The sequence below is a fragment of the Eleginops maclovinus genome, chromosome 23 (genome assembly GCF_036324505.1).
Source record: "Eleginops maclovinus isolate JMC-PN-2008 ecotype Puerto Natales chromosome 23, JC_Emac_rtc_rv5, whole genome shotgun sequence".
Taxonomy (NCBI): Eukaryota; Metazoa; Chordata; class Actinopteri; order Perciformes; family Eleginopidae; genus Eleginops; species Eleginops maclovinus.
The window spans coordinates 12,591,893-12,619,298 of record NC_086371.1 but is presented as its reverse complement, the minus strand read 5'-3'; the positions used below and the strand labels follow the sequence as shown (position 1 = coordinate 12,619,298).

At 39.7% G+C, this 27,406-nt stretch overlaps 1 protein-coding gene across 1 annotated transcript; it reads left to right on the top strand.

Annotated features, from left to right (window-relative positions):
- Window positions 1–50: 50 nt before the first annotated feature.
- On the top strand, window positions 51–27,406 carry LOC134860194 (neuronal acetylcholine receptor subunit alpha-7-like). Its single transcript, XM_063877068.1, has 9 exons — window positions 51–322; window positions 9,522–9,661; window positions 12,926–12,970; window positions 14,002–14,111; window positions 21,826–22,073; window positions 22,720–22,914; window positions 23,517–23,603; window positions 25,127–25,236; window positions 25,350–27,406. Exons 1-9 carry the CDS (start codon window positions 262–264, stop codon window positions 25,971–25,973), a joined length of 1,620 nt encoding a protein of 539 aa, XP_063733138.1. The 5' UTR covers window positions 51–261; the 3' UTR covers window positions 25,974–27,406.

The following is a 27,406-nucleotide window of genomic DNA, read 5'->3' as shown; positions in this document are numbered from 1 at the left end:
ATTTTTCTGGCTAACTCCAGCTCGGACGCGCGCCCCCGTGCAGCGCTGTGTGAGGGAATGTGTTTGTGAAGCGGCGTGAACGCACCAACTCCACACTCGTTCAGTCTTTCAGTGTTTTTGATCTCACGTACACTCTGTCTCCCACCTCTTCGTCATTCTCCTGCCTGATGTTCACACCACCGCTAAACCGGAGTATATTCCCTGTCTGACCGACTCTGAGACGCAGCCGGGGGCCGGCAGAGTCCACACAGCGCTACCAGGATGAAGTCTTGGGGACCATGTTCGGTTGGATTTTATATTTGTGCGGCCATGCTTATCAAAGGTAGGATTTGGGAAAGTGATAAAGTTTTCTTTGTTTCTTCTTTACTGAATGCATGCGTTTGTGGATAAATCCAGACTATAAGAAATGGGGGATTTTAACGACAAAATCCCCTTTTGTCATGCAGTGGTTTTGCATGTGTTTTGGATAATCTAGAATTGGGTTTATGTTGTTCTTTATCTGTTATTACTTAAAGTGATTAAGTAGCATGTTGGGATCTGTGTTGGTAGGATACTCTACGACTAGGCAACTTTTGCCTTACTAGCTAACCTCTGTTTTGCTCACATCAAGGTAAACACGTCTGATGTTGCATTTCATGTAGGTATGACACATACATTTACAAAAGTAATTTGAAGTTATGAAACCCAAAGAATCAGTATAATTTGAGTCACTAAATTCTATCGAATAACACTGCTTTGGGATTTTCGAATGTCAAATGTGAGGATTATTTTAAATATACCTCTTTCTGCGCCCTGAATATAATTCTGTTGGATCTGCTTTCAAGGGTACAGTTATGCGTCTTTTGTAAAAAAAAAAAACAATACTTGTCTGTGCATTAATGTTTAATCATTTGAGTGCAATTAGATGTGCATGCATGACTCTAATTCATAATCAGCATCATCATATGCAACCTCGGACTGTTTACCTTACCTACTTTGCTGAAGAAATGCCCTCTATATGTGCTTCTGTGAGACATCCAATCTGCCTCCTTTCACTTTCCTCACACCTCTATACCCATTCGTCAGTGGTCCTCTTGTTGGGAAGGAGCAAAGGAGGAATGACTAATGGCACACCCTCAATGAAGTGATACAGAGCATAGATTCCCATGACAGGAGGCCTCCACTTTCTCATGGACAGTGTGGCTGTCTCATGATGGGACATCGTGTTCTGTCTACTGTCAAGTTGTGAAAGCACCGCAAAAAACATGGCTACACAAGTCTCGCAATTTCAAACTAGGAAATATGTAGGGCTTTTATTTTTTCTTGTCTCAAGTTGAGGAAGTTTATTTCTATTTAAGTTACCTTTCTTTTGAAGAAAGGCTGTAAAAACAATGAAATGATGAAAGTGGAAATAATATCTTGTGATAGATAGATGGTTAAATAGATAGATGGATATTCCCTACAAATGGCTACAAAAAAACGAACACACACGAGCCAAACAGTATGATTTATTTTTTGGGTGTCATGGCGAGTCATGTTCGACTGTTGGCAGGAGAATACGTTTGCTCACGAGTATTTGAGCGTGGGGATTAAAGAACCAGCTAGCTGCCTGTTAGCTTTGTATGTTTATATTCACTGTACCATTGATAAGCAGCTTTAGTTCTTCGAAAGAAACACCAGACAATATTCAAACGAGACTGAATCAGACAATTTAGTTTTCTATCAGACAATTTAGTTTTCCTGAGATAGAAAACATGATTTTGTGATAACCTGGACCCATACAACTGTGTAGACAGATGATGGAGTGAATAAGACTCCTCAGGTAGTGGACATTTCTTTGTGGTTATTATTCTATATAAAAGATCCAACAGACCGTATTCATTCATTCAATTCACTCCATATTCCCCATATTTCTGATCCTCCCTACTAAGGGTGAAGTCACCTGGCAAACATGCTGTAATAATATCTGCTTGATTTCCATGGGACGCCTCATCTCTCTCATCGTATCCCTCTGTCTCTTTAATTTATTCTCTTTCACCCTCACAGACACAGTCGGCTTGCATTTTATTTTTCCCATGATCAGCAATACTTAATTCTTCCCCAGACTTTACATTTTCTCATCACAAAGTTTTTTCAGTTTCAGTTATGTGCAACTTTGACAATTGGTGTTGTTCATTCACTGACAATGCTAAAATGGGACTTAGATTAGGGCTGGGTTATTTGAAGAATAAAACCTATATTTGAAAATATACAAGGCATGGTAGATTGTGTTCAACATGTTGTTAAAGAATGGATGTGGTAGCCACGCACTCAGTATTACAACACAACGAAGGTTTTAGCTCCTGGATTAGGATTAAACATCCAGTGGTTTTAATGCTCTGAGTCCTCGACCATAGATTAGAAATCTCTTGAATGAGTCCATCCATCCCAAAATCCATTAACACACAACACCATACGCTCTGATCCCTGCTCACCACTGTAGTTTGTCAGACAGAAATGATGTGCTAATGGAAAGGTCTGTGACTCGTCAGTTGCTTTTAGCATCATACAGTGGAAAATTATGTTTCACACTGAAACCCGTTTAATTACAGAGAAATACACAAAGAAGTGAAAAACACTTCCAGTCGGCAGCGGGAGGGCAGAGGGTTGTAATCGTTATGTAAAATTGATCTTTTCAGGAAAACTTTTATCCCAGGGGCCTCTTTTACTGCCCGTCATCTGTCTCTCTTCTCTCGGCCTTATGTCTCCTTGACACACACTACCCATCATCATGACTGATTTTGTACATTACGCCAACAACGCGCTACCCTTCTTTGAATTTTTTGTCCTTCTTACTGGTTACAGGCTTCAAATTAAACCCTTAAACAATATTTGTATTGCCAAATAGAATTGTTTTGTCAAGAACTTTGCAAATGAAAGCATGAATAGAAATCTAGGTATATTTTAAAGATGGACTTTGCCATTCTGTATTAAGATTGGTGATATTTGTAGAGGAATAATTTAAATGATCCAACTGACATTACACCCCATCTTGTTGATGGAGTAATGAATGAAAATATACATGTGAGGTCTGTTGTAATGACTGTACAACCCTTTCATAATGAATCTCACAAGATACTCTGATAAGATAAGGTCTGAAGTGTCACCATCCCAGCAAAACTGAGCATCATTAGGAATCATCCTTTCTTTATGGCTCCAAAGCATTCAGGGCATTTTAAGGGCCCATGGATGCTGTGGGTTTTCCCCTACCTTCATATTTACCTCTAACAAAGATTCTATTTCTCCTCCCTGCTCTTCATTTAAAGTATCCTTCATGTTGTGACTCTAATTATCATCTCCGATCATCTCTGCTGTCGGACTCTCTCCATCTCTGTCTTTTAAAACGCGTTAGGCAATGAGCTAGCCACCTGGCCTGAGATCCAGGTCTAAAGCTGCTGAACATCTGGAAACTTTACTGCTGACTTCCCACGACTCGTTTCACTACCACATGATTAAAAGGGAAATAATGAGGTTCTAGACCGTTGTCAACATAGAACTGACCTTAATTTAATTGGATGCACACTTGGTTAAGTTTAGAGGCGTAACTCTCTGTAAGCTAAAACATACAACCCTATAATAATGGAGCCAATACAAGTATCCTCTTTCCCTTTGTCCCATTGTCTCTTCATCTTGGCATGTGTTTCTTATAGACAATCAGGAACTGAAATTTCAGTGTTCAGGATGTCCTGAGGTGTTATGTTTTATCTGCACATGTGTTTATGTAAATGATATTTAAAACAAACAGCACTTTTGTTTTAGTGTTTGTAATGTTGTAGCTTTGAGATGTAAATGATTCTCTTCCGATGTAACAGCTTCAGACAAACAATTATTTTATGTGGGAGTTTGACTTGAAATTTATCTCTCTCACCACACTGTATTGCATATATGCAGTTTTATCTTTTTTTCCTCTTTCAGTTCCTCCTATACTCCTATACACTAACAGAAGATATTTGCATCAGACTGACTAGATGTGTAGCATTTGTTGTGGTGTTGATGGTCCGGGCCCTCGGGGAGTGGCGGTCTGTCAGCGGTGTCTTTGTGCAGCTCTATTCTTCCTCCAGGTTTAGCACTCTGGTCCCTGTGTCCCAGAGCATGATAGGATAAGAGCTCTGTTATGTTCCAGACCGGATTTGTTTCACAGTAGTGTGACTATACATTTATACTTCAACGTAATTGTAGTTCAATGTGGAGCTATTGATTAAAATCAAGTCTTCTTTGTAAGCCTTATCATCTTGATCTACAGCACATACATTGTTAGGCCTGAATCTCTTAAAAGGCAATAACATTTTTTCTGAAAGCCGTTATCTCTGTAAAAAAGTGACATTTTTTCTGGGTTCCCAAAAATCAATAATAGCTCTAAAATGTAGTCTTGCCTGATAATAGATTACCTATACATACATATGCATAGTAGAGCATCTTGGCAGAGAGAGACAAACGAATAAAGCCATGATCATTCTTCTGCATCGTTTCATCCTGTCAGACACTGTGTGTACCTGCATTTGTGGGGACAGCGGCTCAGCCTAGATGTGTTTAGCTGAGCTCATCAGGGGCACAAAAACACCCTGATGTAAGAGGTGGTCATTTAGTCCTCTGCCTAAAATAGATTTCCCGCTTGTTTTTTCTATGTGCGTATGTGGGTGTGTGTGTGCATGAGAAAGACAGAGGCAGAATGTGTCCCTTCGGGTCGTCTGTGTTTGGATTCCCTGTGTCTGATGATTGTGTTTGGGAGCCTCATCTGAATGCATTGACCCAGTAAAAAATATTCCGATGGGAGAGAAACACCTAGCTGATAGCTGGGTGTGTGTGACAGAGTCAAAATAATTATTTGCTTGAGTGTATGGTTCTTGTATTTTCAGATGCTTTCTCAAACAAAAACTGTTCACAGTCGACCAATCATCTGCATAACAAATTTCACCTTGGTTTTGACCTCAATTGCCCTCAACTTTCTGTAGAGCTCCCACCATTTCTTCAGATGATACTAACTAACTGAGAGCATGCACTGATCATGCCCTCGAATGAATTTCTAGAAAACTAATCATCTCTAGAATGCACTCATTTATTGCAAACAAGAACAAGAACACTGAAAGCTGAAATACACAAGTCAATTCAGGACATGGCAGTGTGACTAAATCTCACAAGATTTGAGAAGGCATGTAAAGGGATAAAGCCACTGATAGACGAGAGAGTCAGAATAGAGAAGAGTGGAACTGTATAGTATAAAGGAAAAGGAGTGGGATATTGCAAAGATTGCAGAGGATTTTAAATGAAAAAGAAAGAAGGTGTAAATAATTTGGATTAGGAAAAGCTTTAGAGGGAGTGAGGATGGGAAGAATGTGCTGCCATCTGATATGTAGTTTTCCTCTCCCGCTTGCACAGGCTATGGAAATATTTCATTTGAGCTGATGCTAAGCACTGTTTTCCTTAATTTACATTCATATCTGCAGCTGTCCAATGCTGACTCAGTAGTGGCAGTTATCGCCAATATCAGTATTTTTTAGACCATCCCTCTGTCGTGATGTTCTTCAATCATTAGTTCCTTCTTAGTTCCTTCTCAATGGAAGCACCAAACATCATTGATGTCCTCAGTGTTTGAATGGCTCTGAAAAATGCCCATCAGGGCCTGAAGCTTCTCCTGGTTTAGACTGATTGAAAGGTTACACATTCTCAGACTCATTGACTTCTCCCTACAGCAGACAAATCAAAATATCTAATGATATACAGAACAAATCCAAGCTACGTGTCTAACATTTTTCATTTCCTCTCAATTCTCTTTTCAAAAGATTTGCAAGAGATAGCGCTAACATCCAATATTCTTCTAATAAAGGTTGCCGAGGAAAAACGCTCAGAAAGACATTTGGCTTAGTCTCAAAGGAGACGTTATGAATGTGAGAGATGTATTAATATTTGTGGGGTTCTGCAGAGCTGACATAAAATGTCCCTGTGGGTGCAATGCCCTCTGGGTCCTTGAGGTGCCCAGAAGTAGTCTGTTTCTGCTTATTAAACTAGAAATAATTCAATATGCACACATCCTGGAGCTCAATGTGCTAGATCAGTGAAGTTAGGTTAACATGTATAAATCTGTGTGTACAGGATGGAAAATATGTACAACTATTTAAATGTTTTTCCACGAGTCGTTTTTGAAAGGTTTTGAGCGAAAAGGATATGAAATATTCTGGATGGGAAGATGATCAAAAAAGTGGAATTATGAACTTTTTCTAGTCATTTGGGAAGGGTTCAGAATATAGGACTGGTTCCTAGTATTCCTTGTCATTTCATTCCTCTGTGACTATTGATTTCTCCAATAATGCTGTCTGAGATATTTCAGGCTCAGTTTAAATGCATCCTTAAAATGTTTTTTTTTCAGATTTTTTAGTAGTAGTAGTTCACTTACAATTTTTTCATCCCGTACAATGTTTATTTAAATAAAAGCATCCATAAGAAATGTTGACAGTGTTATGTTATTAGTTTAAATAAATCTGAACCTCAAGGTAATTTTTTTAAAACAGAACTCTTTAAAGGATCATATTGACAATTGCCTTTTCTTTTACAACAACTTTGAAGAGTGATTTCAATGGAGCTCTTTAAATAACAGGTCAAGGATGGTGAACAGGGAGATGAACAAAAAGGGCTGAACAAACGACAAATCTCCCAGCTCTCTTAGCTCCTTCCCCAACTCTCATTCTCTTCCTCTGCTGGAGTTTGTGTGATGAGGCCTCTCACTGGGTTTGGAAAATGATTTCTACTCTCCAGCTTCTCATATCTGATTCATTAGTGATATGATAAAAAAAAAACACACACAATCTAATGGATGTATCCGTTCATCCCTGGTGTATGCTGCACGTGTTTGTTGGCAAATTACATTTGACGCAGTTTATATTGAATGTGATTATTACATTTTTCTTCCAAAAGCCGTTTTATGGGACAAGCAGCAACAAAGGTAGAGTTTTAAATTCTTAATTTCTTCAGTCTAAAATGCACAGTAAAAGACATATGTTGAAACACAGGAAAAGGTTGGAAGAAAAGCAGCTGTAGAGTAGGCTGTAGTTACATTTGATTGCATTAGCAAATTGTGCTTAGTTAGCTGTATTACTTTGCCATGCTATTGATTCATTGAGCCATTAGAGCAATTGCTTGGGTGTCCAAACCAACATGTGAACATTCAAAAAGACAGAAAAACAATACCATGTCAAACCAATTTTTTTTACATGAGGTAGTGGAAGATGGATACACAGATGCATGTATAGAGAGGAGGTGGTCTGATGTTATAAGCAGACCGTGTAGCTCCATAGAGCAGCGAGAGGGATTCTGCTGTGCGGATCAGCTTCTCGTAACTCCTCTGTTTCTGACCTCAGGCTTATTCCTGCCATAACTCTCCTCATTACAGCCTTAATGGGCCAATCAACAGCGTAACGGGCCCACTCCTCTCCTCTACACAGATTTACAGTGCTGTAGATCCCGCTGCCCTCCTTCTGTGTAATCTTCTATCATTGTTACTCGTCCACCCTACATCTGTATCTTATACTCTGTGTGTTCACTTTTCTAAATATAATGCTCACCAGTGTATGTTTTTCATAATTTTCAAAATAACCTACTTGTAATTTTAAGTTTTTTGGCTACAGGGAGGGTATGCATTGTTAAATATAATAGACCATAGAAAGCCTATATTCACACTGCAGATCATAACATCAGTTATGTTTGACATTGTGGCCGATACCAATCCAATACCACTCTAAATTCTAATTCTTCTAAATTGGCCTCCATGTGTATGGTGTCATTACACATTCACTCACTCATAGCAGGACATTTCAAATGCTCTTTGCTTCTGCACTGCAGTTGCTGATCATTAAAACAGATTTGTTTCACATGAGGACAAAACACAGATTTCTCTTGCGGAGGGAAGTTTGCACTCTCTTCAGAATCAGAATCAGAATACCTTTACCGGGGGTGTTATTGTCAGTGTAGTTATATGTGTTCGGGTCTACCGGGGCCATGATGGTTATAGAGTCTGACCGCTGCAGGAAGGAAGGACCTGTGGTATCTCTCCGTGAGACACTGCGGGTGCAGCAGTCTGTCACTGAAGGAGCTGCACAGTACGTAAAGGGTGTCCTGGAGGGGATGGGACACATTGTCCAGCAGGGAGGACAGCTTGGCTGCCATTCTCCTGTCTCCCACCACCTCCACAGTGTCCAGAGGACTCCCCAGGACAAAGCTGGCCTTCCTTATCAGTCTGTTCAGTCTCTTCCCGTCAGCAGCCGAGATGCTGCAGCCCGAGCAGGCCACACCATAGAAGGTGGCTGATACCACCACAGAGTCAAAGAAAGTCTGAAGGAGTGCCCCTCCTGCACACCAAAAGACCCCAGTCTCTTCAGCAGAAAGAGTCTGCTCTGTCCCTTCTGGTAGAGAGCAGCAGAGTTGTCGGACCAGTCCAGTTTGTTGTTCAGATGAACACCAAGGTACTTGTAGGATTCATTGGTTTTTTAAATGCACCATTGCAAGATCAGCGACTCCAAGGTCATTAAAATGTGGTGTGATTGTTTTTGTGTATGAGCGTTGTAGTTGTTTGTGTGTCTCTGTCTAAGTTTATTTTGGGACCAATAGACATTGCGAAATGTGTTTAGAAGGTGAGGTAGACGGGATCAATAATGGGGATGAGAGTCGGGCCAAAAAACACATCACTGTAATCACCCGGAGTTGTGTGTGTGTGTGTGTGTGTGTGTGTGTGTGTGTGTGTGTGTGTGTGTGTGTGTGTGTGTGTGTGTGTGTGTGTGTGTGTGTGTGTGTGTGTGTGTGTGTGTGTGTGTGTGTGTGTGTGTGTGTGTGTGTGTGTGTGTGTGTGTGTGTGTGTGTGTGTGTGTTAGGGTTCTGTTGTTGTATATGATGTTGATGTAAGCACATGTGTATACTTACAATATTTATTATTCATTAAAACTTTCAACTTAACAGCCAACCTTTACCTTATACATTGTTTATACGAAAGGCAAGTTCACAGTACTTTCAAATCAGTGACGTCCGAATGGACTGTAGAGGTACATTACAGGGCGGCGCGTTTGCAAGTCGATCAGGTACATTATAATCTGGCTGCAAGCTTGTGCCAGCAAAGGAAGGGTAAAAGGTTGGTCCATTTTAGCTCATTTCCAGATTGGAATTTAGCCTCAGTGCACAAGAATACGGTCCAAAGTACAATTTGCAGGAAAAGGACAACCCAAGCCAAAACACTGATAGCGTTTTCCTTTTTTAAACCTGTCATGGAACATCATAAATTGAGCACTACATTTACTGTTTAAAATGCAAATGGAAAGACACACCCTACCTGTAAATCAAAGAGTGACCTTTAGAAACTCTGTAGTGACTTTTATCAAACACACTTACCTTAGAAGTGTGAACTTCCATTCTCAAATGTTGGTGCTTGGTTTTGAACACATTTTAGCGCAGATGTTGCTTTTATATTCAAAATTATCATCAGACAAATCATGTTTACTTCTCGTTTCTTTTGTTTCCTCTAGGATCCCTGCAGGGAGAACACCAGAGGAAGCTTTACAAGGAGCTGCTGGCTAACTACAACCGGCTGGAGAGACCGGTGGTCAATGACTCAGCCGCCATCCTGGTGGAGCTTGGCCTCACACTGCTGCAGATCATAGACGTGGTGAGGGAGACATCTTTAAATTCCTTTCTATATGTGATGTGTGTTTGTGTGAGTGGCAGGGTGTTTAGTTTGGGCAGTGTAGGATGTTGTTTATGTTTTGTTGAGTATACAGTTTGTGGTTTTATTGAAAACTGAATTAAAGGTTTACCACTACGCTTGTGTCTTATTTACATCGAAGGTATTTATGTTATCACATTTAGGCAGTCTTTACATAATGGAAACTGCAAAAGTACCTAAAAACCACACAGTCGTCTCGGTGAAGACATTTGAATCACAGTGGTGCATTGGATAGGTGCAACATAATATTCCTGTCTTGTAAATTATAAAGCTGTCCTATGAATTATAATGTATGATGCAGAAATACCAATTAAAGAACCCTAGTAAAAAGGAGATAACATGCTTGAAAAGAATAATTGTATAGCATTTCTGCTAATAGAGAAGTAAGAAAACAGGTGTCTAAAGCTTTAGGATTGACTTAACAGTGATACACCCAAAGGTAATTAAATGTTTGCTGAAGTAATACACTTTTGAAACTCTAAAGTTGGCTGAGTCTAGCTGATTTTTTGGGCTGCTCCACTGAAGTTAATATAATATCCCAACAAATGGTGCTCCAGCAAAAAAAAGGTAGGTTTCTAGGGCCAGAATGTTTGACGTGGCTCAACATTTGAGCCAGCTGCCAGTAAGGCTGCAAAAGTTCTGTGTGGTGAATCACATTCAAGCAAGCAAACAATCCTGGTAGATAACGTTTTAGCATGAATGACACGTGTGCTGTTTACCTTATCAATGAATGTGTTAAAAGGGTTGCTGCTGTGATTACCTTTCCAGTGCTGTGTTTCTGTCTGAAGTGTTTAGTGTATTAGTTACTGATAGAAGCATTAACTTTGCTTACAGCAATAAGAGGTGTCAACTAGGGGCCACTGTACTGACACAGTTTTGTGTTTATCTGAGTTTGGCCATCCTGACACATTCCCAGTTATCGAAATAGACCATTCCTTCCTCTCTGCAGCTCGTGACCCAGAAATCAATCCCGGTCCACAATCTTTGATGGATTTTAAAACCTTAAAAATTCTGTTCGGAGTAGCAGTAGGACTCATCAACCACCAGAGAGGATCAAAAACATGCAAGACACTTCACAGGCTTCATGTACCTTTTTCCATCAGCCTGTCCATGAAGTAACTTTAGGGAAAGTGTTAGCATGGTCTCTCTGAGTATCAAACCAGCCAGATTTTTGATATAATTTCTCAGAACAGATGGATGTACCATTTCATTTGGAGGATTTTCCTCCCAGGGGGCCTCCTCATTTTCACAGAGGGGTAATTTAGGAATGTTTAACAGGGACGAGATGTGAAAAAATAACTCCCAATGGAATTGTACATCCATCTGTTCTGACAAATGATAGCAACTATATTTTTTATTTTATTGTATTGTACCTATATCACCTTGTTTTTATGCTGCTGCAACGTAAACATTTCCCAAATTGGGATGAATAAAGCAATTCTATTATATGCTATTCTATTCATTTACAAACTGTACTACTGTAAGAGCAGGATACTGCAAAAGCTATCTGCATGTCCCGGTTGGGAAAATATGAGAGGGAGTAAAATGACAGAGTTATTATTGTCATTGTCATTGACACTTTGAGCAGGGCACTAAAGCTTACCAACAGTACGTCAATACTTATATTGGGAACACTGGGACATGTATTTCAGTTAAATAGATATTTCCACACATTTCAACCCACACCTAACAATAAACCTACATTTTTCCCCTAGCCCCAAGACAAACTAATAACTAGGTAAATTGTTGCTCGGAGATAAGATGGTGTGATTTTTAAACAACAAAAAAGAAAGATTTGCATCTACCTGACAATAATTTGCTCCAGTGTGTGGGATTGCTTTAATAATGTAGTGGTTACTGATGGTTTGAGACCCAGAGGTTTGCAAGTAAACAGAGACCTTACGGTTCAGTTGTCATGGGAAAACCGATGTTCAACTCATTTATTCATCAGCTTTAAAGTAAACAACGTTGATGGATTGATGTTGGCATAATTCTAGGATAAGGATCTCGTTTTTTCTAGGTATATTTGTACGTACAGATACTTAAAGCACACATAAAGAGGTATACAGGAGAAAAGACATCAGTACAAGTATTTAAAGGAGTTGAGATACAACATTGACCTTTTAAGAGGATAATTACTGACATAGTTGCTTTATGCCAAGTAGATAAGGGAGTATGAAGTCTTTGAAAGGGTATACAGTATATTGATAGTATGCTCACTACCCACATAATGCTGCAGGCGTTCTGGAGCTTTAACCTTCAATAGGTGAGTGAAGGTAAAAATTTGAAGGATGTACATTTTATATGAACCACGGATGTATTATTAACATTTGAAAGACACACACACACACACACACACACACACACACACACACACACACACACACACACACACACACACACACACACACACACACCCCCCCCCACTGAGGGATTTGAAATCTCTGAAGAGACACATTTCCAATGATTACTTTCAGCTGTGACTTTTGCTCAATCATCTGGGTCATCTGCTTTCAGAAAACACATTATAGAAGAGTTGCCATATGCGCCGATATTAATGCCTATACCCTAGTGGCAGAACAAGGACTAAAAAGAGAGAGCAATTAAATGTATGTTAAAGAAGGGATACTTTGGGTCTGTGCAGCCTTCCTCTCTTCAGGGCAGACATTTATGTGTTTTTTGACTTTTCCACTTTGAGCTGAAATTGTGAAGCTTGCAAAAATGCAAATTTCACCTTGAAGCTAGAATATTAGCAACATATTTTCCAAAAACGTTATCAGTACACTTCGAAAAAAGTATTGGGAGGAACCTTAATGAAAAGGACAGACACAAATAAATGTGCTACAAAACGTTTTTTTTTGTGAATCACTGATTTAAAAAAGGAAAACACTGAGGGCACTCAATTTGTGATGTTTATGTAATCCACAGTTTTTAGTTTAGAAACAGTTTAGAAAGAGTTGTGGAACTTGTCATGTGGTCCTCTGTCAAACTGTTTGTAAGAACTACACTTGGTTACATAAAACCATCTTTAAAAGTTGTACATCGCCGGGTTTGTTCTTCTTTGAATATGCTAAGCAGCTACTTTGACTTGCTGATGACAAGGCTGATATTCTACTTTTTTAAATATGGAATGGCCTGTCTTCCCTTCTACAAAATAAATCTTAATATCTCTTTCCCTCTTCTTCTTTCTTTTGTTTCTGTCCTCAGGACGAGAAGAACCAAGTGCTGATGACGAATGCTTGGCTGCAGCTGGTAAGTCAAAGCTTTAGAGGTAATCATCAATAAAATGTTTCTAATTATTTTGCTAATTTTTATTACAGAATTATCTTCTCAATACGCTGTGACTGTGTTTTCTCAAATTACCAGTCCCACTACATTATTGATGATATTGAAATTTCACCATGTGTGTCTAGCGATACTGGAACTCAGCCACCAGTTGTTGCCAAATGTGTGATTTTGTATGTGTGTGACAGAAAGAGATGCTGCTTTTTGTGTGGCCATGTTCAATGCTGGCATCAGCATGCTAGGGAAGACATCGCTTTGGGCAGATTTTTAGGCATAAAGTGAGAGGAGTGCAACATATTTAAGTGGCAGTCTACTTGATATTTAATGGACTTATTGCAAACAAGCAAAAATATTCACTTTCATAGCCTCCAGCCAAATGTGTCTGTGAAGCACTTCTAAGTTTTAGGCTGTCAGTTGAGCCTGCATGGTTAGCAGGCTCAACTGACATCCTTTAAAAGTCTTAAAAAGAAGAGAATTCAAGAATTAAAATATGTATTAAAATAAAATAAAAACAATATTTTAGCTAGCAACAACCTGAGTATACATTTTTTAAAGTATTTCCTAAGCATAATTGTTTTTATTTTAAATATTAGTCATTATAAAGATGCTTTTAAATCAAATGTAGACGTCTGAGTTGCAATTGCCTTAGGCTGTTGAAACCCTGGCTTGAAAAACATGCTTACGGGAAAATACTTTTCTATCAATTACTTGATAACTTAAGATTTGGCTGATTAATTATGAAAACAGTTATACTGCAGGAATTATTTCCCTTAAACATTTTTATTTCCTGCTCTGCAAAACACCGTCTTTTGTATTTATATTGAATATGCCATGTTCTTGTGAAAGTTCAATAAGACAAGTTCAATTAGCCATTGCACCTTACATGTTTTGCAGAGCATGAGAGTTGCATCCCTTTAAAAAAATGTTTTAAGATCCCCACAAAGTACTTTGTGAAACAATCTCGTCTCTCCCTGTTTCTCTCTGCCTCTCTGTCTCAGTATTGGACAGACGTCTACCTGAGCTGGAATCCAGAAAACTACCCCGGAGTCCAGAATCTGCGCTTCCCTTCAGACCAGGTCTGGACCCCTGACATCCTCCTTTACAACAGGTCAGAACTTTCACCTGCTTATCTCTACCTTACTTATACAACAGTATTTATATCAATAATGTATCAAATGACAATGTGAAATCAGTGTTGTATTATTAAAGGGATCGGACAAAGTGATTTACTGGGAAATCACTTTAATATGCAGGTCACTTCGGCTTTACCAGGTTGTTATCCTGAGTTTCAGCTGAATATTTTGGTTCCACTCTCATAGAGCCTTTTCAGTTGCAGCCGGCAGCTGTGAAAGAGCTTTAAAACACACTACGCACTAGTTTTTTACTAAAGCATTACACAGCAGACCGAATGTGTTGTCTAATGTGAAAACGTTGGTGTTATGACCCATCATTGTGAGTCCGGCAAGATGAACACACCTGTCTTACTATTTTTATTTTTGGGTGAGTGCGTTGAAGTGCTTGAAATATCAGTCTAATCCTTAATAAATAAATTCTGTCTGTAATCTCTCCACAAACCAAAGCACTGTCAGGGTTACTTTAGGCCAATGTGATAAACTATCACCAACCAAACACAACGCTTTATAACCTAAAGTGTAATTCCACTGCATTCAATAGAAACGTGCCGGCTGTCTTTAAGGAAACTATAATGATGACAAAAAACATATAGACTACAAATAAAAATGTTTCAATTGTTGAAGGTGATATCACACTTTTTAAAGTTTAGGGCAAAGTCCACATTTAACTGAATGAGATTGAGCGAGCTCATTGCACATTTTGATTCAGGTCAGGCTGTATCCACTGTTCTGTATGATTCTCAAGTCAATTAGAAAAGTAGGCCAGTTGTTTTCATCCAAAACAACTAATTGCATTGCGTTTGCATGTTTCAGTGAGAGATGGATGATCTGGTTTGAGATTGAGGGTGGAGAAACAAGAATAGATGGAATACATTACAAAAAGGGAGACACAGACACAGTTGTAATGTGTGATGAAGGACATATTAAAGACATAAAGTGAAGTCAAAAAGGGAGAAAGACAGCTATTTCATTCAATGATGTTTCTGAGGTGATCAACGGACAAAGATGCCCACATTTCCCCACAAAAAACACTCTGAAACACACATTCACAGGCATTTTACAGGGAATACAAGGACAAAACAAAGGTTTGGGGGTATTAACCTACATTTTAAAAGCTCATCTTTCAGACCTGCCAGGATTACCCATCCTAATCTCCCTTCTCACCCAGTTTTTATCTCCAATGACTCCTCTCCTCCCTTTCTACCTCCACCATCCATGCCATCTTACAATCTAGCATCTAGCCATCTAGGTATCTTCTCATCTCATTCTATTTCTGTCTCTCTCCATCTATCGTTCATAACTCACTGTCTCACTATAATTCACTCTATTCAATCAACTTTTTCTCTTCATATTTTTTATCGTTCCCCAGCCTTCGCAGACTTCTCTTTAATAAATCATTCTAGTTACCTGTCGCTGCCCGTCAAGGTGTCAGCATGTTACTCTCCCCCTCTACTCACAGGCAACCTTTGTTTCTTGGTAGTCGCTCGTCTGTCTTGTCTTGAGCCTATTGTGACGTTGCTACCCGCTGAAATTGGTTCCTGTTTTCTGGAGAAACTGTCTGAAGTTTAGACTTGTTTGTTTTGCAAAACATGAACCTGAAGAAAAACAAATGCTGCCTATTTTATGTTCACTTGTTATCTTTTATCTAATTCAGGAAATGTGTACAGCACAGAAGTCATAAGGAGTAGGTCACAGAGAAAAGTTGGATACAGGACTTTAAAAAAAAATTGAATAACGGGGTAAGCTAAGGGTGATTTGACTCCTCAACTTTAAGAGGGCAGCCCTGCATTTAAGCATATTAATGTTTGCTATTTAGCACTAAAGTACATGTTGAGCTCATGAAAATATCATTAGTTTCACTGTTGTTGGACAAAGTAAAATGTTGGTCGGATGATGGCACTAGCCTAGTTAGAGAACTACCAAAGTTATTACAGATCATCCTGAGAAAATAACATGAAAATATAAACCAATTTAAGGCAATCTATTAAAAAAAGATTGATCAGTGATGAGAACGTTGAGATGTTTAGTAATAAAGTGGTGGACTAACTCACTGTGCAAATTAGCTGTATCCTATGTATGATATGTTATTATCGTAACTTGTTTAACTCAGTCATACAGTACCTGTCCGCCTCAGATTGCTGTTGATGTTGCTGGTTTTTCAGCCTAAGACTATTACTTATTACTTAAATTCCGAAAGGATGAAAAGTAGAGTGAAGCTGAAGTCTCAGTTTACAGCTGAGGAAGAATGTTTACGCACCCCCTGAGGAGAATTAAAAGAATGTTCAGCAACAACTAATGACACCACACACCTCTAAGCCACTTATACACATGTACACAAAACAAACGCGCGCTCTTCACCAGCCGGTCACACACAAACACATCCATGCTTTCACACAATTACAGTCATTATTGGCACAAAACACACCATTACACTATGGCCCATGAGTGCGCAGATGAGAGCTCTCCATAAATCCATTCATCTATTGTTATTGTTTTAATACGAAGTTAATGATGTCTTAAAGTGCCAAGGTCAGATGCCATCTGAAAACTAAATGAATTCAAAGAAAGATAAAAATGTCTCAGAATAAAACATCTGATGTTGTCTGTGATGAGTCACTCAGCTCATATTATCCCAGTGTGAAATCTTGTATATCTTTCTCTTATTGCTTTTCATATTTTAGATCATTGCGCTCACACTGCCACACACTGCCTCACAATGATGTTTCACGCATGGATAATCTTTACTGTGAGTCATGGATTTACAATCGCAAACATAACCATGCATATTGCCGGAGGAAAATATTCAGTTATCCCCATATTTGCATGTTTTGTAATTGGATTGACAGCTGAAATCTCCATTTCAGATCAAATAGTTAAAATTACCCTAACTCTAATGGCTCAGACTAATAAGGAATTCCTTTAACATCTTATTAGAGGCCTTTTTTTATTCAGCCTATTAGACTGAAACTTCTGGATACAATTTGAAGATATTGGTGTATTTGGCATTTTATTATTAATAGGATGTTATGACAAAAGGACGAATGCATTGTCCTCCACTGAGACTGTGATTAATGTCTACAAATAAGCTCTTCCACTTTCCTGATGAGACCATCCGTATATTTCATGTTGACTCAGAGCTTGTGTGTGATTGTATTTATATAAAGAATTTCCAGATCTTAAACGGCTATGTACGCCGGTGACCCCCTCTCTCATTGGAGGGAAAAGTCAATGGTCTCAGTTGACTCGGGATCGATGAGACACATGAAGGACATCTAACTCAGGTAAACCACAGACAGAATTCTAATTCTGCCAGCGGGGACGGTAGAGGTACACAGACAGAGCATTGTGACAGGCTATACACATGAAAGGGGAAATAATCGAATAAATTGTGAATGGAAGGGATTTCTTAGTTGTTGTTTCTTCATAAGGGTGGATGCTTAAATGAATGGACAGATGGACAGTTTTGATTACCTTTTTTGCAATCACTTTAATTAATAGATACTCAGAGAATGACATGGAATATGCACTTTGTTAAGGTGCATGTCTTTGAAGTGCATTTTGGTATGGAATATTGTTTGTAAAAAAGACGAGAAGGTCAAACTTTTCTGTGACTTTGAGGCTGTTGTTTTTCAATGAAAACAAACAAGTCAGCCAGCGATTTGAAAATGTGCGTGTACAAAGATGAAGTATTGCAGATTGAGGGCATTAGGTGTCATTAATGTGCTATTGGTACTATTCTTACTTGAGGAGGCGACTATCCAGAAGCTAAACACACAATGGGTTACATAATGCCATCTAAATGCATTACAGAAATTCTGCTCAATAATAAAGCTCTCATTATAAACAGGAGTGTTCAAGTTTAACCAATAAAGATCAGGCTCAGTTTGGGTAAGTTATTTAAATTTAAATGCTGGAATTTTCACTAAAGAAAGTACGATTAAAACCAAAATATCACATATCGTTATTTGTGGATAATGATCCCTAGCCATCATGTCCTCCATAGGAATAAACAGCTAACTGTAAATTGGAATATACTGTACTTCTTGCCTGCAGCTTCCCTGACCATCTAGTTAACCACAGAGCCTTGTGGCTGTCAAACAGAAAGCCTATCCCCTGAGGCTGTTTGGTTGAACGCTATGTTCCTGAGATATGACATAATGCACATGGATGGAGAGGTCTTTACTTAATGCAGCCTGAGTATGTGCTGAGTGTGTGTAACTTTCAACTGTGCACGGCTAAGGTGTTAACATATGAAGCAATACATTACTAATAAAATGTTACAAAATAATTACGTTAAGGAAAAAGCAACCATCAACAAAAAGCCAGCTAGTCAAATCATGACTGGATCAGTAAGACCCTCTTGTCTTTTGGGCTTCCTGTCTGAGGACAGCAGCAGGTGATGAATGAGTGGGAAGGAGGCTTTGGTGACTCATGTCCCATGGTGCAAGTACCTGTCATTGTCACTATTGTTAGCGTCGGTCAGTCTCTTTTTCCACCTTCCCCCACTCTCATGTGTTCACCGTACTTTCTCTGGTGTGTGTAGACTGTATACGACCGCTTCCCTTTCTCTCAGGGCTATCACTTGCCTGCTTGTATGGAAGTTTGGTGGTTACAATGTGTACATCGCAGAAGGTATTTAGTTTCAATGTATTAAAATATTTTGTCCTAACAGAACTGAAAAGAAAACTGTTCCTAAGTAAATGCAAACATTGCTTTTTCAATCCTTGTGTTTGTGTTTGCTTGATCTGATTTATCCTTTTAAGGCTAACTACAGATATCAGTCTGTAAATCTCTCCTTTTCCTCACATGCATAGCTTGTACATTATGTACTTTGTGATGCACACACACAGTCCAAGACGTGCTGTTCTGAGATGTATGTAATGTTAAAAAGCGCACCTTCAGATAAAGTAAGACCAAAGCTTGAATAATTCATCACTTAGCTCTGCCTTTGCCTTACCCAGCACCCGCAACCTCAGCTGATAGCAAAACACACAGAGAAGAGAAATAAATTACCACACTTAACCCCCCCATAAAAGGTAGATCACCCAATCTTCACAATAGTGACAAATAAAAGGTCCTTCTAAAAATTCTGTTAAGATGCACACAGCGCTCTTTTGTCATGGCTGAATGAGGCTCCAGGATGCTTCAGACACACTGGCGTTATCTCTCTCGCTGGGGATTGCATTGTGTGTGTTGATTTGTGTGTGCATGTATAGCTGCATTCTGTGTGCTTTTATGCCGTTTATGTATGTGGAGAGTTCAGTGTGCGGGTCTGAGTTCTAGATTGGTGTGGGTTGTAAAGTGAAAAGGACTGTCAGCTCCACAATGGGCTTTTGTATTTTGTGTGACCTACGATGACAAACACAGGACTGTGTGTGTGTGTGTGTGTGTGTGTGTGTGTGTGTGTGTGTGTGTGTGTGTGTGTGTGTGTGTGTGTGTGTGTGTGTGTGTGTGTGTGTGTGTGTGTGTGTGTGTGTGTGTGTGTGTGTGTGTGTGTGTGTGTGTGTGTGTGTGTGTGTGTGTCTACTACTTTACAATTATATCTTGGTTTTTTAATGCTGAAAACTGACTTTAGGCGTGACAGAAGGAGATTGTGCCCTTTTATACAAATCTTCTGTACAGCTGCCTGCGTCTTATAAACAATTAGCAATGAGGAGGAGCAACGAGAAGCTTCCTTCCAGCTAGTTGCTAGAGTGGAGAATCAATTGTTAGGAACAGGATGTTTGCCATTTACTGTACAAACAAAACATTTGTATAAAAGGGCACAATCTCCTTCTGTGTTAACAACCCATGCAATCCACACATGCAAAGAAATCAAACCATAGATGTCCATAAATTAAGTGATGTGTATTAAAATGGAATGACACAGGGAAAAAGTATTGAACATGCTTACTGAAATGTATTCAATACTTCGTATAAAGCCTTTGTTAAAGACCCTACAGAGGGTGGTGAAAACTGCTCAGCACATCACCAGCACGGAGCTGCCATCCATGGAGGACCTCTACACCCAGCGGTGTAGGAAGAAGACCGGTAGGATATTAAAGGACCCCCATCACCCCAGCAACAATCTGTTCTGTCTGCTGCCGTCTGGCAGACGGTACCGCAGCATCCGGACCAAGACCACCAGACTCAGGGACAGTTTTATACCACAGGCTATAAGACTGCTGAACTCCTGAGCTCTGTGAATGTCTACTCACATCTGTTTATAGTACAGGATATATATATTATACACATCTGCCATACATAACTGTTTATACGTAATATATGCATCTGTCCATACCTCCTCATTCAACAGTGTAAAGTATTTAAATACTTTCAATGTATTCCACATATGTATATATTTCACATCCTTAAATCTTTATTGTTGTTATTGTAAATATTCTTCTCTCTTTTTGCACTATTTTATTTATCTTATTTGCACCATGTATGTTGAGTTGTACGTTGTATATGCTGTGCATATGACCAATAAAACCTTAAAACTTTGAAATCTTGAAACCTTGTTGGTAATGACAGCTTCAAGACGCCTCCTGTATGGAGAAACTAGTCGCATGCATTGCTCAGGTGGGATTTTGGCCCATTCTTCCACACAAACAGTCTTCAAGTCTTGAAGGTTCCGTGGGCCTCTTCTATGAACTCTGATCTTTAGTTCTTTCCATAGATTTTCTATTAGATTCAGGTCAGGTGATTGGCTGGGCCATTCTAGCAGCTTTATTTTCTTTCTCTGAAACCAATTGAGAGTTTCCTTGGCTGCGTGTTTGGGATCATTGTCTTGCTGAAATGTCCAACCTTGTTTCATCTTCATCATCCTGGTAGATTGCAGCAGATTTTTATCAAGAATGTCTCTGTACATTTTTCCATTCATCCTTCCTTCAATTATATGAAGTTTGCCATTGCCGTATGCTGAAAAACAGCCCCACACCGTGATGTTCCCCCTTCCAAACTTCACTGTTGGTATGGGGTTTTGGGGGTGATGTGCAGTGCCATTTGTCCTCCAAACATGGTGTGTATTATGACATCCAAAGAGTTCAATTTTGGACTCATCTGACCAGACTATTTTCTCCCAGTATTTCACAGGCTTGTCTAAATGTTGTGCAGCAAACTTTAACCGTCTTTCCATTTTAATACATATAACTTAATTTATGGACATCTATGGTTTGATTTCTTTGCATGTGTGGATTGCATGGGTTGTTATCAACATCTGATGAAGATTTCATGTCAATAGCACCTTGAGAAATATATTCACTGAGACTCCAAGGATGCATCTGTGGTGTTTTCTCATGTCACTGATTTGGTTCCAGTAACTCCATATTTTGCATAGCAGTGGAAGTGATTATTTGATTTCACTGCATCCTGGATTTATCCTGGGTTTTAACTGTGTGCATATAAGGGGTGAAAGACTGTAGCAGCACGCTGGTTACTCCACAGACGGCCGACACGAATCACTTCGCTGCATGTCCTTGTGGCAGGTTAGGCTGTAACATTGTAAAGACTGGCATACTTTAACAGGTGTACAAAAACAAATCACTTTAGGTGTCTAAAGAGAGAGTTAATTCCCTCCAGATTTGCTAGAGAAGAAGGAGAGCTCAATGAGAGCAGTTTAGGACTTGCATTCATCAGGTACCAAATAACTGCAGGATGATGAACATTTTTTAAGGTGCACACACATTACTCTTCCTATTCTCTCCCTAGTGCGGATGAGCGATTTGATGCCACCTTCCACACCAACGTACTGGTGAATGCGTCAGGCTACTGCCAGTACATCCCCCCTGGCATCCTGAAGAGCACCTGCTACATCGACGTGCGTTGGTTCCCCTTCGATGTCCAAAAGTGTGACCTCAAGTTTGGCTCCTGGACACACAACGGCTGGCTGCTGGACCTCCAGATGCTGGATGTGGACACATCCACATACATACCCAACGGGGAGTGGGACCTCGTGGGTAAGAGAGAAGCACTGTTTTTGTGGCAAGTACAGCCATCAGGATAGATGAGGACATTTCTATGTGCTCTCCCCTTATACAAAGGGGTCAGGGCTTGCTGACTTCTTGTGTCCAAGGTCTGACCCCTTTAAACAATTTTCTGGAGGGAAATCAATTGGATGAGTTGTAGGTTAATGAACTGGAAAAGGGACACTATTTGGAAGACCTACCGAGCAGGACATTTCCAGCTGGGACAGAGTAACAGCAGATCCCAGTGCCTGTGCCCCCGGAGTGAGGGTTAGCTGCAAATTGGTGTCAGACAGCACCAGATGGCACGCAATAGGAATGTTTGACATGTTGGCAGGTGTGTATCCGTTCCATATGTGAGAGCAACACAATATACCAACACAGTTAAAGTCCAATGAGATAGTTGAACCATTTTAAGGCTTTCTAAATATTTTTAATTAAAGTAATAATATAGGATAAATGCAGAGCAATGTTCCAAGCCTGTGGGTTTGTTGATCATCTTTGCAGCTCGTCATTTGTTGTATTTTGTGTATCAGGTTTACATTAATTATAGAGGCCACACATATTACAATTATAACTATTACATATTAAATCTCTTTATTAGTTCACAATAACCTGTATGTATTCTCTCCTCTCTTAGGTGTGCCAGCCAAGCGCAATGAGCTGTACTATGAATGCTGTAAGGAGCCCTACCCTGATGTAACATTCACAGTCACTATGCGCCGCAGGACGTTATATTATGGACTCAATTTACTCATCCCATGTGTGCTGATCTCTGGCTTGGCCCTGCTCGTCTTCCTGCTACCTGCAGACTCTGGAGAAAAGATTTCTCTGGGTGAGAGGGGCTTAAGCACACTCGTTGTTCACATGAAATACTTTGCTTTGTAAAAAGATGTGTCATTGATCTATGTGAGCAAGATAGAAAGGTGTTTGTTGAGTGTTGTAATACTGTGCATTTAATATGTAAATAATAGTAAAGCAACATAGTATTCAATCCCTAAGTGTGTGTACAAAATCTAGTTTGAAAGTGTTCAAGCATATGCAAATCACAGCTGCACACCAATACATAAATCTATTCAGGCACACCAGCATATGTGTGCTTGCATCTTCATGAATCACATAGCGAGCCATGAATACATGCATGTCAAACGACCATTGAACAACTTTAAATAAGAGGTTTGCTTTGAAACCAATTTTGATGAATACCCCATCGGAATTAGCACTAGGCTGTTACAGAGTTTGAGGAATTTCTGGAGCTTTAAACTCACCTTGGACACGTCACAGTAGTCAGCAGTTGATAAATGGCTGCAGCCTGAGAACATAATTGATTACATGTATAGGTTATTACACAATTTCTTACACCAGTGATCCTGATCACATCATTATGTATGCTCATGTTCTCTATTTCTGTGTGTCTTTCTCAATCTCCGTCTTAAGGCATCACTGTTCTCCTCTCGCTAACTGTCTTCATGCTTCTGGTAGCAGAGATCATGCCTGCCACGTCCGACTCTGTTCCTCTCATCGGTGGGTTATATTATGTGTATATGTGTCTACATGTTATATACTTAAGCTTGCATGAATGCATTGTCACTTAGAATAAGTGAAAAACATCAGAAGGGAAGTAATAATTGCAATTTCTTACATTTTTTAACATGCAATATACCTCACCAGAGCTATCCCTGATGTGTGTTTACCTGTATACATCATTCACAGAGCCCTTGGGTGGTATGTGGCTGTCAGAACCGTTAATAGACTAGGGGATAGGTGGCTAGAGGAAGAAATATTGACCGTCAAGAAGGAAAGATGAGTAACGTTTGGGTCTAAAGATTGAAGAGGCAGTCATCTATTTTTGTTGTTGTGTGTGTGTGTGAGAGAATGTATGTTCACATGCTTTGAATTATAACTGAAGTGCTGTTTGTACGTGTCATATCAGTTTCAATCGGTCAATGTAAAATATGTTGTTCATATCAACTCTACATGATGTGAGTGTATTGATGTGCCCTCGCTCAGAACGGCTTGATAAATGCTTCATCGATTGAATAATCTGTGCTCTTCATTTACCTCGACCTCAACACAAGGCTAACTTAGACACTTCAAGCAGACTTGTTAAAATTACTCATACCCTTTTACAACACAGTGGCTGAATCCGGATGTGAGTTATTGTAGCTGCTTGAGGTTGACCGTGAATATATAAGTGTTCAACACTGCTGCTCATATCAGGCCATATGTCTTCTATCATTAGTCTTTAATAACCTGATAAGCATATGTGGTCAATCATTTTAGTTAATTTAGTTAGACATGTTTTATCTGTTTTAAGACCATTTGGCTCAGCCACAATCACCAATGCCATTTGTAACTCAAGGTTATCTGTTGAATCATCGTAAATCATATCTATAGGCAGTCTTCTTCCGACTCGTCTTCCATAAAACAAAGTCATTCAGTCACAGCAAATGTCCTTCCACCTTATAAACGCATCCTTTAATGTTATGTTCTATAATATGTTGTGTCTTATTCCGTGTTTCTTCTCTCTCCCCACTATTTTATCATCTTCTTCTTCTTCATTTGAACCTTTAGGGTTAGGGTCCCAAGATGCAGGCATTGCCGGAGCTGTACTCCTGTTTAGCCGTTAGCTCTTTTTATTCACATTCACTAGCGCCTGTGTGTGGTTGCGTGTGTGTGTGCTCTTCGACTGGTTAAAAAACTCCCTTCCGAACCAACATTATCCTCTCTCTCTTTCTCTCATTCCCTCCTACCGTATATTGTTTTTTGTTTTGTGTTGTTTACCCCTATTTTCGGTTTTGTCAAACGTTTTGCAAATGTTCTCCATTTCAGTTTGAATGTGCATATTTTCCCCTTGGCAATATAACTTCTTGCACAAATTGATCAGACTTGCTTTCCTTTGATGTTGCAGTGTGAAATCAACCTATTTTGGGAAATAATTAAAGGGTGATGTTTTACCTGTTAGTAGATGTTCATTAAATGTGACCATGGTATTTGTATCTCTGAGCAAAATTAAAAGTATGTTGTTTTTTGTGTGCACTCTGCAGCTCAGTACTTTGCCAGCACCATGATGATAGTGGGGATGTCTGTGGTGGTGACAGTTATAGTCCTGCAGTTCCACCATCATGATCCTCGAGGAGGCAAGATGCCCAAGTGGGTGAGTATGCTAGACTGGTTGAATCAGGTTTAAACATTAAGCACAAATGCTTATGTTTAGATGAGTGTGTTATCGTTATGTTTGCGCCTTTGACACTCCCTCCCTCCTTTCAGGTTCGGGTGGTTCTGCTGAACTGGTGTGCCTGGTTTCTGCGTATGAAACAACCCGGCGATGAGCGCAAGCGGACTGGTTACAAGCACAGTCACACCTCCCAGCACCACTCCAGCACCAGCTCCATAGAGATGGGTGCTTTGCCAAGCCTAAATATGCCCCTCTCACAGACATCTTGCCCACCTTGTCCCACAGGCACCTCCAACGGTTCAATGAGCCTCTACTTTGGCAATTACCACTCCATACAGAGCCCACAATGCCCACCTTCCAGCGACTCCGGGGTAGCACTTGGGGGCCGTGCTCATGGCTCCCCTAGTGATGAGGCTGAGTCATCTGGAGGATCTGGCAGTGGTGTTGGAGGCCTGGGGATGGGAGTTGGACCTGGGATGGGAGTCAGCATCCCCCCTCCAGAGATCCAGCGTATCTTAGATGAGGTTTCATACATAGCCCAGCGCTTCCGGGACCAGGACAAGGCCGAGGTCATCTGCAGCGAGTGGAAGTTTGCAGCGGCGGTGGTGGACCGGCTGTGTCTGGTGGCTTTCTCTCTCTTCTCCATCATTTGCACCTTCACAATTCTCATGGCAGCACCCAATTTCATTGAGGCTGTTTCCAAGGACTTCACATAGCTGGTTGCAGCAGAAGTGGAGAAAGGGAAGACAGCAAAGATTAGGGTTGAATAAAAGATTAAGAAAGAAAGGGGAAGGATACAATGAAGGGTGCAGTTTGTGGTCCCATGCCTACAGTCAAGGTACCCCATTGGAAAGGAGCTGAAGCCAGGTTCAACACCCAGCGGTTTAATGATAAAAAGTAACTGAAGAAGCTAAAGAAAGTGTAATGACCAAATCAGGAACCAAAATAGTCATGATTGATAAATCACAAAGACAAATCATAGTTTTTTCCTCACACTTTCTAAATGAAGAACAGAAGCATAATTCATTGTCCCACACAGGTTGTTCCTATCTAGAAGGCTTAATAGGTGTTGCATGCAGACTCAAAAACAAACCTGGGGAGACTTGAGCTAAAAGGTTGGTCATCACAGGGACAGTAGGGGAGGACACTGTCTAGATTTAATTTTTTACATTTCACTGAGTGGAAGATAATGTTGCAGCAAATTGTCTTTCCCTAAAAACACTGTAAATATCATTATCTTATCTTCACTTCTTTTTAAAAAAACAGCTTAATTTACTATACAGTGACCCATTCAGCACCCCAGTCCTCCTCACTGCCTCTTCTCTTGTTCATTATAATCTTTGTCCTGTATGTACAAGATGTCCACCAACTGTTCACCTTCAAAAAGAAAAATCTGACTTGTAATAATATTAGGATAGATATTAAAATGAGATGTTTCACTGTAAATTGTATTGTTTTTGCGTTCACTTTGACAACAGAAATCCACGTTATTGCTTTCACACAAGTGTAAAGGCATTTTTTTTATACATCAGAGTAGAACTGTGTATTTAGGATAACTTTGTCTAGCCTGTTTGATTTAAGGCAATATAATCTGTAACATGAGAACAGTTTGAATCAGTGATATGATGAAACATCTAATACTTTGTATAAAAAAGCACTGTGTGGACTGTTATGTACTGGTGTTGACCAGTAACACAACATGCACTGTCTTTCTAACAGTCAAATAGTGTATGTTGAACTGTACAGTACATCTTTTAACAAAACGGTCTAAAAACTACACACACATCAAGAATTTAACAATAGAAAAGAGGTCACATAAAGTTGTGTTACTGCTGAACGAAATACTCATATTCATGTACGTTTTTGGACTTCACTGTACAAAGTGTCAATAATGATGAAGAGCAATGTGACTTTTGAACTACTGCCACCAGAGACAATGGCTCGGCAGGAGGAGAACACTTCAGTACCACATCCACCACCATATCACTGGAGAATATACTGTAGGTTTATAAAAGGCCCTAGTGTTTGTTCGTGTTTTGTAGAGGGAGCCGAGTGACTAATTCACACACAAAGTTGTTAACGTGTTTGGTACCACCTCTTTGTTGTAGGTACATTCATTGGTGTCTTTATCTCTTTTACTGTCATTACA